Source organism: Momordica charantia (assembly GCF_013281855.1).
Source record: "Momordica charantia cultivar OHB3-1 chromosome 8 unlocalized genomic scaffold, Mcharantia_2.0 BLBB01000008.1, whole genome shotgun sequence".
Lineage (NCBI taxonomy): Eukaryota > Viridiplantae > Streptophyta > Magnoliopsida > Cucurbitales > Cucurbitaceae > Momordica > Momordica charantia.
Window position 1 is genome coordinate 7,040,290 of NW_028275166.1, and position 15,401 is coordinate 7,055,690.

Here is a 15,401-nt window from a genome sequence, read left to right on the forward strand (position 1 = left end):
TATACACCCGACCCTTCGCATGCCCCGACAGACTCTTTTTCGAAAGGCAAGATTCCAATGTCCAGAAAAAGAAAATATTTGTCTTTTACATTACATTTTGAATTTAATACTCGTATCTAAAATAATACAATTTCGCGCAAAGACACAAAACATAAATAATTATATTAAATGGTTCGAATAATCTTTTGCTCCCTTGACTTTGGTTCATTTTGTATAGTTTTTAGAAAGTTCATTTTTTATCTTGATACTTTCAAATTTTTTTATTTATTTTCTTTGTGTACTTTCGAAAAATTCATTTTCTATCTATGTATTTTTTAAAGTTGACTATTTTAATCCATTCATTTAACCTTTTCTTATCACGTTTATTTCAAGAAAAACATAGTACAATTATTTGAATCAAAATTTTAACATTACACTTTTCTTATCGAGGTGGAGTCATAAATTTGTATTAAGTAGTTTCTATTAGGTATTAGATTTATGTTAAAATTTTGTAATTATGGATCAAAATGGTTATGTTCACACCTAGATGTCTGTAGCAATTTGTTTGTGGGGTTAAACTTTTATTTCGTTGTATGTCTCTGGATTCAATATCTAGTTGTTATTATCTAATTATTTGTCTTTAACTTGATTTGAAGGTTGAGATGTTTGTTATTTGAATGGAAGTACTATACACTCTGAAAACTTTCGAATCTTAAAAGTCTTTGAAAGTTTCAATTTGCTAAGTTTTAAAATCTTAAAGTTTTCATAGGGAGAGCTTCAATTTGCTTATGAATTCTCTAAAATCTTTTTAAATTAGGGGACTCTTCCATTTGGGCTATGGCTCAATTTTATTTTAAAATGTATGAATTTTAGTGATTTTGAAACCCTAAGTTAGATGTATCAATCTTGTGTAATTTTGGTTTTAGGCGAAGTTACCATGTAATGAAATTTTAAGGGGTTCAAACTCATTATCTTTTGGTCAGAGATAGATGCCTTAACAATTTGAGCTATGCTCGATTTGACGTCCCGATTTTAATCAAACGTAGTTTTTGTCAGTAATAACAACATGATCTACTCGACCCAACATCTATGGTTCTATCAATGCTATATTTATAAAATTTATGTAGGATGAATTTAGAAAATATTGGACGATAAAAAAATATAAATTTGGGTCATCATTCTTATAATTTGTTTACGGTGGACCAAGATAATAATAATAATGTGGGTTAATCAACCATAAATTGCACTATTCAATCTAAAATGCATATGAAATTTGTACATCAAAATTCAAATTACCATTTATTTTTAACATAATGAACTTTGGAGTTGATTCAAATTTGATTTATCAAATTTGAAAATTTGGATCCAACCTTTATTTAAAGGCTATAATATGATTCAACTTCAAAATTGAAATGAATTTGGAAATTTGAATTTTATCCAACTTTAAAATGAATTTGAATTATACTATCGACACTTTAAAAATAATACATTTGCCATTCAATGTAATTTCCTCTCAAAAATCACAAAAAAACAATTAATTGTTAACGCATATAACGTTTAAAAAATGTTACTTTCGATTTTAGTTCACTTTGATACCTATATTTTTAACATTTGTTCATTTTAGTTATTACATTGTCAAAATGTCCATGTTAATCTTTCCATTTTCATTTTATTTATTTCAACCATATTTTTAACCTACATTGCACTAACTAAATTTATTAAAATGTAACCTCGAAGGTTTCTATACTATACAAAATTCGTGTTAAAAAATTGTAAATAAATACTAAATTAGTTAATTTTTAAAAGTAGAGAGACCAAATTGACTGGTTCGAAAGTACAATAATGAACTAAAACTAAAAGTATAAGATCCAAATATTTAAAAATACACTGACTAGAATAGAATCAAAGTCAAAGGTATATTTTTTTTAAAAAAAAAAGAAAAAGAAAATTTAATAGTACATTAGTATTCAAATAAAAAGTTTAAAATTAAAAGGCAATAAAATGAATGGGCTTAAATAGCCGAGCCCAGCCGAGCCCAGTCCAGCCCAATATTCAGCTCCCTCCGCCTACCTTTTGGATTCTACGTAATGATTAATGGAGTACCACCTACGCGCGTAAAAATAGGAAAAAAAGAAAGGAAAAAAAGAAGGGGATAAAAGAAGAAAGAAAGAAAGAAAAAAGTAAAAAAGAAAAACGAAAAACCGCCAGAAAACAAATGCATTAACAACGTGAATTAGGCCGAACGGAATCGGAGTCAGAGATCTGCTACTGAACCCTAATAAACTCCTCATTTTTTCAAGCTTTTTCTTTCTTCGTGGCGTGCTGTTCATCATCTTTAGCTGCAGATCGATTTCCGTTTGTTCTTGGAAGCCTCATTTCTGGGTAGTTTGTCCAGACAACATGGTTTACGCATCGCAAATTATCAACCACTCTAAAAAGGTGAGGTTCAATTCCAATATCATCGACTTCCTTACACTGTGAAGTATTGATCCATCTGTTTCTAATTTGAGTATCGAATTCTTTTTCCCAATCGTTATTGGTGTAAGCTTCGGGATGTGTCATATGCATGTTGCACAAATAGGAGCACATATGTTTTGTTTTTGTTCGGTGGTGGTTATTTTCGTTTAGACTTATAGCAGTGCTGCCCTGAAAATCTAGCTGCTTTGTCGAACAGGAGGAGATCAATGTTTTTTGCAGTTCCAGACCATAATTAAGCTAATCTTTAATTGTAGACTACTTCAATATTCTAATGGGCATTTCATTTTAATTGTAGTTTTGGTTTTTCTATGCTTCTCCAAGATTCCTTTCTTTTCCTTATTCTTTCACCCCTCGAAGTGCAATTGGATTTTAGTGATCCTCCCTTGTGATTGTTGCATAAATAAGTCAGCGGGGGTGTTTGTCATTTATTTTTGGCGTGGTGTGTGGTGGGGTGGGGGATGTTATTACGGATTTGAATAGTTGCGCACTGGCTTACTAGTAGTTTTCAACTTGGAGACATTGATTTATTATCACAGGCTCACAATTGAACTCTCAATTGCAAATTTATGTCAACAAATTATGTAATGACCACCGACTTACTGGGGACGTTTCACTTCAATGCTTAAGTTATACTTGCCAGTTGCCAATGTGACTGTTAGGAAATAGCTCATAGCTCTCCTGTACCTTGTATTTATACACGATCCTTCATGCTTCTTATTTCCCGTGGTTTGCATTAATCTTCATGAAGCTGTTTCTTCTGACACGAGGTTAGGCAATTTTTCCTGATGTGAAGTGGAACATTAATAAGAAGCATATTATTCTTGCAGTTAAGAAGTGCTCCAAAGTTACTTCAGCAAGCTAGTGTGATTCGCTGGTTTTCAAATGAAGTGCAGTCCTCTATTGTCAAACAAGATGGTAAGCAGTTGGTCATGGAGAGACAAGTTTGTTCTTTTTTATTAGTCTATGGCTAACTCCTTTACAAGGGCATTTTTGGAATCCAATATTGTTCTTGATTATAAAGTGTGTAATTGATAAGAAACAGAAACCGTGTTTTGAGAAAGACAAAAGCAGCCTAAGGGCCGGGGGATGAGAAGGCCCCCGCCTCACAGAAAACTATATAAGAGCGGCTTTCCAATCGCGGATAAGCATTGCTAGACTATAGTTACAAAAAGAATTATGAAGTATATTTTGTACACCTGAAGTATAAGAACTCTGCTTGTTACTTTTTTTTTTGACATTTATATGCTGTAATTAATCAGAAATGAGATATACATATATTTATTTATTTATTGTTTTTTCTGTTAGTTTAACAAGATGGATTTTCTGTTTAATTATTTTTGCATCGTCATGTAAAAACTGTTCTATTTTTAATCCAAGAACAAGAGAAACAATGAAGAAATATGGGTAAAATGAGTGCATCCAGCAGTTGACTGTTGGAACTTGGCACTTTATCAGTTACCCTAACAAAGATGGTTGTTTCACAGAAATTTGGAAGATCCAGGGTTTTGGTTACCAGGCTTCGCAAAAGGGGGGAATTAGGAACCTTGTCAATGTTAACAACGTAAGTTGTAGCCTTTACCTGTTCACGAATTCATTAATCAGTATTTTTAGCTGATTGGAATGTTATTATCATTATTCCTTCCCTTTTCTTCTTTAGCTTGTTACTGTCTACCATGTGCCTGACAACTTATGATGCAACTTGTTTTCCCTTCGTAGAGACCACACCTTTTCCAGTGTAATAGAGGTGTTTCAATGATGACTACAAGTGTGGGGAGTCCTTTTTCTGGGTCAGTATCAATATTTGCATTTGTTTGTGAGTTAGGATGAGATCAAAATTATAGCTCTAACACCCTGTCTTTTTCCCCACAACAGTTCACTGATAAATTCCAAGAGAGGTTTTTCCTCTGATTCAGGTACACTGTATGGTCTTATGTTCTTATTCCATTCTGCAGAACATGCATGAATTTACAAGATTTTGACTTGTTGAAAAGCATATAGTGTTTGCATACTTCCTTTTGCCAGTAGAAACAACTCTAACTATGTTTCTGTCAATGATAAAACTGCATTTTGTGCTTGATTTTGCTATGATTATTTTCTTATCTCAAATCTTTCTGTTATGATGGCAAATGAATAGTACATGCTTTTGAAGAAATATCCACTCTAGCTCATACGATGATACACGTTTAATATCCTATAGAAAACAATATTTTTCCCTATAAATGTTTTGTTATTCTTCGTGTTTAAGAATTAAAGTCCTTTGTTTCTAAACCCTAAACCCTAACCCATTATTGTATGACTATCAATGTAGTTTTCATATCATTTTCTACTTAACTGCCTGTGGAAAATTATCTTTGAATATAATATGCATTTTACTTAGAATCATTCAACATGATTCAGGCCTACCCCCACATCAAGAGGTTGGAATGCCTTCGCTTTCCCCTACAATGACAGAGGTAGCTTAATTATGCTCGCTAATCTGGCAGAATAATTTACTGTTATATAAATGCTAAGTTGTTCTCTATATTATGTAGGGCAACATTGCAAGGTGGCTGAAAAAAGAGGGAGATAAAATTTCTCCTGGGGAAGTGCTTTGTGAAGTTGAAACAGTATATTCTAATACCTTTTTGCAGTTGGAAGTTGAAATTAGTTTTTTACTGCCTTTTTATGGTGGGATATTGCAATATAATTTCTGATTCTGCATACTTCAAGGACAAAGCAACAGTAGAAATGGAATGCATGGAGGAAGGTTATCTTGCCAAGATACTTCGTGGAGATGGGGCAAAGGAAATTAAAGTTGGTGAGGTATTGATATTGCTTCCCATCATTTTTTCTTCCCTCTTGTCCTTGTGAAAATTATAAGGAGAAAAGGAGTGATTGTCATGTTGTATCATTGTCACAGGTTATGGCAATGACCGTCATTGATAGGTCTTTCTCAAGATAGAGGCTATAGTATGGATATATATAAATATTTTCCCGCATTTGATGTGGCTGACGTAAGCATTTTTTTAATAGGTAATTGCCATTACTGTTGAAGACGAAGAGGATGTAGTAAAGTTCAAAGATTATGAACCCAGTTCGTCAAGTGCTGGTGCTGGTGCTGCAGCTGATAAGGAGTCATCTGCCTCTAGCCCACCCAAGAAAGAAGCAGTTGAGGAATCAGTTCCTTCACCTGAGCCAAAGACTGCTAAGCAGAGTCCTCCTGCTCCAGCTGGAGAGCGTATTTTTGCTAGTCCTCTGGCAAGAAAACTAGCAGAAGAAAACAATGTTCGTTGTAGAATATCTTTCTAATTAAATTTTGGAACCTTATATTTGTGATTTCTTTTTAGTTATATTTTGAAAATTTTGAGCGTAGGTGCCCATTTCAAGTATCAAAGGAACAGGTCCTGACGGGAGCATTGTGAAGGCTGACATAGAAGATTACTTGGGTAACTCATTTTCTTTATGCTGGGCAGTGGGAACTGACAATTTTATTAATTTTTTTGTGCTGTTGTCTCTCTTCGTTCATATTTGTTTATACTTCGAGTTGTTACTGTGAATATCTCTGTTGTCTTCATACCCATTGATATGTTTATTTTTAAAACAGCCACTAATATCTTTTAACCTATGTATCTAGCTTCACGTGGAAAGAAATCAACGACAGCCCCCAAAGCCAAGGATGCAGTAGGTGGTCTATTGGATTACATTGATATCCCACATACTCAAATAAGAAAGGTCCGCTGCTCCCCACCCTCCCACCCACACACACCAATGATAATAGGATTTATTGGTATTTGCTGGTAGCTTTGTAGTGTAATATTTGACATTTCACTCCGCAGTGCCTCCATCTGGGTTCCCAGTTTATTTGCTACCTTATTCCTTAACAATACTTAAGCTTGCATATGTACTAGCAACACTAAAGTACTGCAATTGTTTGTTTGAATATATCAGACTCTACACCTTTCAACTGTTGGGATGTTCTATGAAAGAGATATCTTCTATTTGTTATTTGTCTATGTCGGTGGCATCTCTATTTTCAAATTCTAATCTTATTTATTGGATTTATAGATTAAACCGTCCAAATATTCTAACTTGGTGCATGCTATCCCAAAACTAATATTATCACATTTTTGACAGGTTACAGCATCACGTTTACTTTTCTCAAAGCAGACCATTCCTCACTATTATTTAACTGTAGATACATGCGTTGACAAGCTAATGGAGTAAGTAATTTCTGCATACTTTTTGCCGTTAAATATTAACCAAAGTTAAAAATTTAATGAGCTGTTGCTCTCTTTGTAGTTTGAGAAGCCAGCTAAATGCATTACAAGAAGCATCTGGTGGAAAGAGGATATCTGTTAATGACCTTGTTATTAAGGTACTTTAAAGCATTTCGCTAGAACCTTTGCCATTTTCCCTTTCTTTTGTATCCTTTTCAATTAAAAAAATTAATGAAAGATGCAAAAGAGAAAAGAAATCGCAATTTGAAAGCAGTATGCCTTCAAGCTTTCAGATGCTTCCATCCTTCCCTTTCTCTGTTTTATGTGAAGTGATAGATTGGAGTTTTGTATTTGAGTTGTTTTTCATGTGATTTAAATGTTTGGAAGTTTTTAAGCCCTTGCAGAAGATAAAACCTACTTCATCTAGCCAACAATTCTCTACAACCTTTCTATCCAACCCAATTCATCTTTTTTTCTCCTTTCAAGTCCTTTTAGTCTTAATTAAGAATATTTCTGCAGGCTGCTGCCTTGGCTCTTAGGAAAGTACCTCAATGCAACAGTTCATGGACGGACAATTATATTAGACAGTAAGTGATAAGACTTGTTAATTGTAAGTTATAATTTTCTTATTATCAATTTCACATTGTGACGTGAATTTCTTTCTTTGTCCATTCATCCAGGTACCACAACGTAAATATTAATGTTGCAGTGCAGACTGATAATGGACTCTACGTTCCCGTCATCAGGGTCAGTAATTTTCTCTATAGATGCCGTTGAGATAGTTGGCTTTCATTACCATTTTATAGAAGTGAATTTGTACAATTTACAGGATGCAGACAAGAAAGGTTTATCTGGTATTTCGGAAGAGGTCAAGAAATTGGCTCAGAAAGCGAGAGAGAACAGCTTAAAACCAGAAGATTATGAGGTGAACAGTGTTCTATGTTGTTTTGATGAGCAGGAACAAGACTTCTTCATGGTTTTAGAATTTTAATTAGCATTTTAATCCTTTTGTAGGGAGGCACTTTTACTGTGTCTAACTTGGGAGGCCCATTTGGCATCAAGCAATTTTGTGCCATTATCAACCCTCCACAGTCGGGCATTCTTGCTGTTGGATCTGGTATGCACAGATACTTCATCATACTTGATACCAAAGCATCTTTCCTTTTTTGTTTTCTTTTTTAAATTTCTTATTTTTTAACAATTATAAATCACCATTCACATGTAATCTTGAGCAGCTGAGAAGAGGGTTATACCCGGATCAGGCGCCGAAGAATTCAAGTTTGCTTCGTTCATGTCTGTTACACTGAGCTGTGACCATCGCGTTATTGATGGTAGAAACACTATAACATTCTGAAACTGAAATTGTTTAAGATTTTGTACAACTTGAAAGAGTGAGGCAGCTGTAACATCATGTTTGTTTTTTCAGGGGCAATCGGTGCAGATTGGCTCAAAGCATTCAAGGGCTACATCGAGAATCCTGAATCAATGTTGTTATAGATTGATTGAGTTCTCCACTTCCTCATCAAACAATTTATCGTTTTGTCCCATAAGCAATCATGTGGAAAGATATGAATGCGATCTCAGCTCTTCTTTTGGATTTCTTTTTCCGGCTTCGGTTGTATCATTAGTCTCCTATATTTGGCAACCAAGGAGATTGGAGTTTGCATAGATTATGGGAATAAGGTGGTCATTGTTGAGAAATTAAAGCTTTGAAACGAATGTAGATTGAAAATTTCCCTTTTAACCGGCCACGTAGGTTACGATTGGTCAATCGCCAGATCAATAAGGATAGTCCAGTGACGAAGAGAAAATTTTGTATGTTTCGTTGGCTGATAGTTTATTCCATTGCTCCCATCTTCTAGGATGGGAAGTTGTGAAGAGTTGAGATGTGTTAAAACTCCTTTGGTGGAATGATCTAAACTTATTCTTTTCGAGACATAAGGTTTCTTTCAATAAAGTCGACTTCGGTTCGGGTTGTAAGTTCTCTGACACTACTAGAGCATAACCTTTCACATGAAACTACAGATTTGAGTTTGAAGAGTTGGTGCAGAGAGAGGAGCTTGAACTTCTCCATCATTGCGCCCATTTTGACGGCAACTTTGATAAATGAGAAGCCAAGCCGCCATTGCTGAAGGACTTACTTTGATTTCAATTGCAGGCCAAAAAGTGTGAAGTGCTGCAAGTTGGAATGGCAGAGATTCTGCCCCCAAAAGCGCAGATTTGTGTCAATGGAGGGCGTGGCGATTCGATGCATGCACTGCCCCATTTGAGCTACATGAAAATGTGTGCCCATTCATAGTTGAACAAAACTAAAAGATAATGCTTTAAACGTCAATCTCTCACATTCCAATTTTTACTCACAATTGGATTTACACCTAAAGATGCTAACATCCTATCATAAATGAGCTCAAGGAGTAAAGTTCAACATTTTATAAAAGTAATTAAATAATTAAATAATAGGAATAAAGTTCAATAGCCGAGGCTAAATTAAAAAAAAATACTTGAACTTTGCTTTTGTTTAATAAAATACTAATAATACTTTCAAAATTGTAATGTTATTCATTCTAGGTTAATTGTCACATTGTTTTAGATTGTGCCGTGGATTTTGGATGTTTGTTCATAATATAGTTTTTAGAGTAGTATTGAAAATTTGAAATAATTGGAGTACCTTTGAAATAAACTACAAAATTAGAAGTATATTTAGCATTTTTGAAGAGATCCAAATTCTAGATATAAAATCAATTGGTAGGTGTTGAATTTATGAATTAAATTTGTGTAATTTAGAATTGGAAAGTGAGTTATATCTACCCGAATAGAATTGGTTAATCACACAAACTATATAAATCCATGCTATGTACCTCAAAATTTTTGAAACTCATCTTTTATGCTATAAACAAACTTTCTTAAACCATAAACCTACAGACGATAACCGAACATAAGTTACATAGGATCCGTTTGGTAACGTTTTCGTTTCTTTTTTTCATTTCTAATTTTCTTAAGAAATTAAGCATTTCGGAAGTAACTATGTTTATTGTTTCTCTTTTTATGAAAACGTTCTTTATAGAAATTTTGGAAGTAACTAAAACAAGTTTCTTATTTATTGTTCTCATTTCCAATATGTTTTAAAACATAAATAAAAAAATTGTTTTATCATACTTGAATTTGTAGATATTATGGTGATATAATACTTTTTTATTTATTAAAAATGAAAACGTAAACAAGAAATATAAATATTACGAATGGAGCCTATGGATTTTAAGTTTCTAGGGACTTCTTCAAATTTTATGAATTGGGGGATGAAATTTGCAACGGAAAAAAACAATTGAAATGAAAGAAAAAGAAATGCATACAATCCAATTATTCACTATTCCCTCTTTCTTTATATTTATATTTTTCATTAAAAAAGAAAAGAATTCTTTTGCACCGCCATTGTGATTGATTGTTTATTTGAAAAATATATTAGGTTTGTTGTTACGTGAGAGAAGAGGAGAGGAAGAGGAAAATTGTGAAATGGCAAAGCAAAGACCACAACGTGGCAGAAACCAGAGGACCCAACAGGTCCAGATGCCATGGACATGATTGGTCCCCAGTGGACTTTTCTGTTCTTTCTTTCAAAATTTCTCTTTTTTCAAAAAACCAAAAAAGAAATAAAGGGGTATCTCTGGACACGCGTCTTTTCTCATGGAAGATTCATGAGTTAATAATCTTTGGTGATATGAATCCACCATTTTTCCGTCGCACACAGCTTTCAACGATTCAAGATAATTACTTGTTATACAGTATACGTGTCCAACAATGGAGTTGCATTGTTCCAATAAAAACACACCCAAATTTTATTTTAAACAAAAATCAAACCTTTTTTCTTCCCCAATTAAAAAAATCGTATATCATTTTTATTTTCTCTCTCCCTCTCGGGGATAAAATAGAATCAAAGTCATTATAGAGGTCTGGATTTGGATTCTACTCCTCCAGTTTTTCCAAACTTTCAACTGGTGAGAAGTGTTCATTTTCTCCTTCTCTTCTAATACTGATATTCTGCGTTATTTCTTGCTGTTCCCTTTTTTGTTTTTTGTTTTTTTGTTTTTTTGAGCGAATGGGATCTTTAGACTTGTGATGTTGGTTTATATTTACATGGGGTTTGTCGTTTTGGTTGGAAGAAGAACAAGGAGGAGGGGGTGGTAGAAGATTCGTTCGTTTTGGATCGGATTTTGGTGGGTTGCCTTGGATCCAGGAAACTCTCAAGTTTTATGTGAAAAAAGAGGCGAACCCTTTTGGGGATTTCTTGTGATTTCACTTTATCTTAGATCCCTCCACCTGTCTCCTTCGCGGGGTTTTTTCTCTTTATTGGATAAAGTTGAGAGATCCTCGTTTTTCTCAGTCTCTGTGTATATAAGAACTGATAGTGGAGAAAAGATTGTTGATAGTTGGCAGTTCTTATCAGAAGGGGAAGAATTTGAGAGATGGTGTGTGAAGTTTTGGTGGAATTCCTTCTTTTGTCATTGCTTTAGTTTGATTTATTGCAAGGTTAGATCCACTGTTCCTAAATAGATCTGTGGAGTAAGGGACTGCTTTCTTCTGATTGTTTTGAGCTTACACTATTGAATACTCTGTAATTTGGTTGTGAACTTTTGTTATTGACAATTTTTTGTGGGTTTAGGAAGTGGTAGTAGTTAAACCAGCTTAGTTTTATCTCAAGTATGACTGGTAAAATGTTGTAAGAGGGGAAGATGGTTTGCCAAATGATGTGGTTGTAGAGAAATTGGAAGATATTTTAGTTAAGATTTAAGAATGATGGAAGAGATGTCTCCTGCAGTTTCTTTGACTCTTAGTTTGGGTAATCCAAAGTCTGATAGCTCAGGAAGTCCGGGCCATGTCGAATTCACTCGGCTAAAGTTGGTAACAGACACTGTAAATTTATTCTCTGCATCGTCCCCCGATTCGGGTTCGATTGGCAAGGGTAGTTGCCATGATTTTAATGGTATAGTCGATGGTGTAACTGTGTCAAAATTGACTGACAGTGGTCAAGGTAGAGATAGTTTTTGGGGGTTGTTACCGGAGAATGGCACGAATTTGACTGCAGATAAGGGAGGTTCAACCTTATCTACTATGGATGACACTGACGAAATGATAGATGATGGATTGTTCGCTATTGATGGCACTTCAAAAATTAATGTGCAAGAAGTTGTCAAAATTGGAGATGTTAGCAATGGTCATATTGTTGCCAAGGCTATTATCTTAGTGGAATCAAGAAAGATTCCTACCAGCGAAATCATCGTGGCGACGGTAAGCCCAGATTTAGAAGTATCCGCTAAGTCGGAGTTGAATGCCCCTGCAGTAGTTTTCCGATCGAAAGGGGAGGAAAATGTTCATAAAGGCGCTCGTAGTGTCTTTGAACTAGATTGTATTCCCCTTTGGGGTTCTGTATCGATTTGTGGTAGAAGACCGGAGATGGAAGATGCAATTGCTGCTGTTCCTTGTTTTACCAAGATTCCTATCAAAATGCTCGTAGGCAATGGTTTGGTTAATGGAATGGGCCAAAGTTTAACACATCTCAACAGCCATTTCTTTGGTGTTTATGATGGACATGGGGGCTCTCAGGTACGACCTCTTTACCAAATAGCAGTTAATTTGTTCTATTTAAGAGCTTCTTAGTTTCTTTTTGCTGAATGTCGTTCTTGTTTGATGGTACTTTGAATTTCGTACGCATAGACTCGATTATCTTTCTTTGCTTGGCCCTAGTCTTTCTAATAAGTCTATATATAGAGTTGCATAACTTATTTAGGATCTATCCTTTAAAAGAGAGGACTTGAAGCATTGATAGAAGTTTTCTTCTTCTACCTTCTTAGTATATGCACGACTTATTTTAGCCCCTCCTAGGTTTAATGCCTCGGTTTGGGCCTTAGTCTCCCAAGGCTTTTGTAATTACTCATTAGATTTGATTTTTATTTATTTAATTTTTTTTGGGATTGAAGCTTTTTTTGTTTAGTTAGGTCTGACTCCTTTCTTAGGGCTGTTTTTTGTTGGCTTTTGTATTCTTTCATTCTCCTGAATGAAAGTTTGGTTCTTGATGAAAGGAAACAATAAAGTTGCTATAGAACTTTTGACTTGTCTTGCTCTGCTCTGCTTGCGGTAGATGATTCTCAAATTCTATGTCACATTCTGAATTTAAAAGAAAAGTGATTTTTTTGTAGGTTGCTGATTATTGTCGAGAGCGAATACATTTGGCATTAGCTGAAGAGATAGGAAGATTTAAACAAAATCTAAGCACTGAAGAGAACTGGCAGCAGGATTGGGAGAGAACCTTTAATAATTGCTTTTTGAGGGTTGATGATGAAATAGAAGGAAAAGTTGGTGGATCAGTCAGTGGAAGCGATGGAGATGTTTCCGATGCTAGCTTTGAATCTGTTGCCCCGGAAACTGTTGGCTCTACTGCTGTTGTTGCCTTGGTCTGTTCGTCTCACATCATAGTTGCAAACTGTGGCGATTCAAGAGCAGTCCTATGCCGTGGCAAAGAACCTATGGCGCTTTCAGTCGATCATAAAGTATGCTATACATCCGATCGCAGATAGAATGATATAGCAACCTCTATCTTGTGAAGGAACTAATTTCTGAATGTAATTTTTCCACAGCCAAATCGGGAAGATGAATATGCTCGGATCGAATCATCTGGAGGCAAAGTCATCCAGTGGAATGGACACCGCGTATTCGGAGTTCTTGGAATGTCAAGATCCATTGGTAGGTTTTTACCAATAAAATCTTCTAGCTCTTGCTTCTTGTAATAGAGATTGCGGATTAAAAATGAGCAGACTATTTTTTTGAACATGAAAAGATTCGATTATCTCATACATACCTAACAGGTGATAGATATCTGAAGCCATGGATTATTCCCGATCCAGAAGTCATGTTCATTCCTCGCGCAAAAGAAGACGAATGTCTTATTTTAGCCAGTGATGGACTGTGGGATGTGATGACGAACGAGGAAGTCTGCGAAGTGGCTCGAAGGCGGATTCTGCTTTGGCACAAAAAGCATGGGGCATCATCTCTCGCCAATCGGGGCGTGGGGGTCGACCCAGCTGCACAAGCAGCAGCAGAATACCTCTCTATGCTTGCTCTCCAAAAGGGAAGCAAAGACAACATCTCTGTGATTGTAGTGGACTTGAAAGCTCAAAGAAAGTTCAAGACCAAATCTTGACAACAAATAGTTGGCCAAACCGAGCCAAACCAAACCGAACTTACCCGCCAAGTCCATATGTCAAGAGACACAGTATGTTCTGCCACATTGCATCTCGTTCCATTCGTACTCTCTCTCACATATAGAAATCTGTATATGTATCATAGAACGTTTCTGATGGAAATCCAGCAGAAAAAAGAAACAGCATGTGTAATGAAGTTCTAATCTATGATTTTGGACTGCACCATACCAATACTTGAACATGAACTGCCCATATGTATAGGTAGAGAATTTTGGGATTTCCTGATACAGTTTCTTTCTGTGAACCTCTTCTTTCTTTGCTTTTTTTCAAGCCAAGTTCAAGATTTTGGTTCTGCTTTATATAACATTATAGCCTCTTCCTCTTCTTGATTACTACTTTTTTCAATGGTAGGGAAGGGAATAGGAATTTCTTTTTCTTCGGGTCAACTTCAAATTCCTTCACAAGACAGTAACAGTTATATTGTAGATTTATTATATTCATTTCATTTGCTTCTCTTCACATTTGCCAATACTTTATTGAAGAAGATGAATTTGAGTGATTGTCTCTTGGTAATATTAACACATCTCCCCCTACTGATACCTACTGATTACATGAGACTGAGCCTTTTTTATCTTGCATTTGTGATGTAATATTCTAAAAGAAAAAGAAAATTAGTGTAGTTAACTAAAATATGGTTTTAACATCTGTTTGAAAATAGAAAATAAAAAATAAAAAATAAAAAATGTTCCCTTAATTTATGGTATTTATTTAGTTTATGTGTTTTGAGATATTTTTTTGTAGGGTTTTTTAACTTTTAAAGTTGGTTTCTATTTAGTCAAGCTCGTTTCCAATACTTTTTTTTGCAGTTAATCTATTCGTCCAATCATTACCAAATATTTGAAACTGCTAGATTAGTATATCACTTAATCAATGTAGAGTGGGCATGAGCATTAAATTGTCAGAGTGACTTAAACCTAAAATTGAAAGTAATTTAACATAAAATTTAAAGTTTAAACTCCTAATAAAAATGTTTATAAATTAGGTCGAGTAGATACAATCTTAAAAGTTCTATATATTAAATCTTTATTTGATAATCATTTTTAGCTAAGAATTCAAATAAAATTATACCAAAAACCAACTTAATTTTAAAAAACAAACGGTATGGTTATCAAATAGCTCCTAAATAAATAGGATCTTAAAGTTTTTTTAAAAACTAAAGTTAAATGAAATAGTTTAGGATCTTAAAGTTTGTTTAAAAAGCAAAGTTAATTTAACTTAAAAAGATGTAAGTAAGTTGTGTTAAACTAAAGATATGCAGGATTATTTGACAGTGGGAATCCGTTTCTCACGTGAGCATGGAATCTTATCCCGCCAAACAAGGGCTGTGTTGTCTCGAGTTCTTGAGTATTAACTTAAAAGTCACTTGCATCTCATTTTATTGGGATTCCTTTTCCAATATAGTTGCAACCATGTCCCTAAACCCACCACAACATGGATTTTGCACTTAAATAAGATATTCCAAAAAAAAAAAAAAAAAAAAACTTTTCTGCCTTCA

The 15,401-nt window shown here is 34.6% G+C and overlaps 2 protein-coding genes across 2 annotated transcripts; both read left to right on the forward strand.

Annotated features, from left to right (window-relative positions):
• The first annotated feature begins 2,148 nt into the window (after window positions 1-2,148).
• LOC111020275 (Dihydrolipoamide acetyltransferase, long form protein) lies at window positions 2,149-8,633 on the forward strand. The gene is made up of 19 exons (XM_022296891.2): window positions 2,149-2,418; window positions 3,285-3,372; window positions 3,942-4,018; window positions 4,174-4,244; window positions 4,330-4,370; window positions 4,855-4,910; window positions 4,989-5,063; window positions 5,167-5,259; window positions 5,470-5,721; window positions 5,810-5,882; window positions 6,071-6,168; window positions 6,571-6,656; window positions 6,736-6,811; window positions 7,173-7,240; window positions 7,334-7,400; window positions 7,483-7,578; window positions 7,668-7,770; window positions 7,889-7,984; window positions 8,080-8,633. Exons 1-19 carry the CDS (start codon window positions 2,380-2,382, stop codon window positions 8,148-8,150), a joined length of 1,626 nt encoding a protein of 541 aa, XP_022152583.1. The 5' UTR covers window positions 2,149-2,379; the 3' UTR covers window positions 8,151-8,633.
• Window positions 8,634-10,381: 1,748 nt separating this feature from the next.
• Window positions 10,382-14,238, forward strand: HAB1 (HYPERSENSITIVE TO ABA1). The gene is made up of 4 exons (XM_022296944.2): window positions 10,382-12,251; window positions 12,845-13,195; window positions 13,283-13,388; window positions 13,511-14,238. Exons 1-4 carry the CDS (start codon window positions 11,442-11,444, stop codon window positions 13,843-13,845), a joined length of 1,602 nt encoding a protein of 533 aa, XP_022152636.1. The 5' UTR covers window positions 10,382-11,441; the 3' UTR covers window positions 13,846-14,238.
• The last annotated feature ends 1,163 nt before the right edge of the window (window positions 14,239-15,401 follow it).

What these genes read in the sequence shown, in the direction of transcription:
- HAB1 (XM_022296944.2), top strand. Translation starts at nt 11,442, where the DNA reads ATGATGGAAGAGATGTCTCCTGCAGTTTCTTTGACTCTTAGTTTGGGT. An exon ending in CGCTTTCAGTCGATCATAAA is followed by an intron (nt 13,196 to 13,282) that starts GTATGCTATACA and finishes ATTTTTCCACAG; the next exon opens with CCAAATCGGGAAGATGAATA. An exon ending in TGGAATGTCAAGATCCATTG is followed by an intron (nt 13,389 to 13,510) that starts GTAGGTTTTTAC and finishes CATACCTAACAG; the next exon opens with GTGATAGATATCTGAAGCCA.
- LOC111020275 (XM_022296891.2), top strand. Translation starts at nt 2,380, where the DNA reads ATGGTTTACGCATCGCAAATTATCAACCACTCTAAAAAG. An exon ending in AGGTTTTTCCTCTGATTCAG is followed by an intron (nt 4,371 to 4,854) that starts GTACACTGTATG and finishes AACATGATTCAG; the next exon opens with GCCTACCCCCACATCAAGAG. An exon ending in AACTAGCAGAAGAAAACAAT is followed by an intron (nt 5,722 to 5,809) that starts GTTCGTTGTAGA and finishes TTTTGAGCGTAG; the next exon opens with GTGCCCATTTCAAGTATCAA.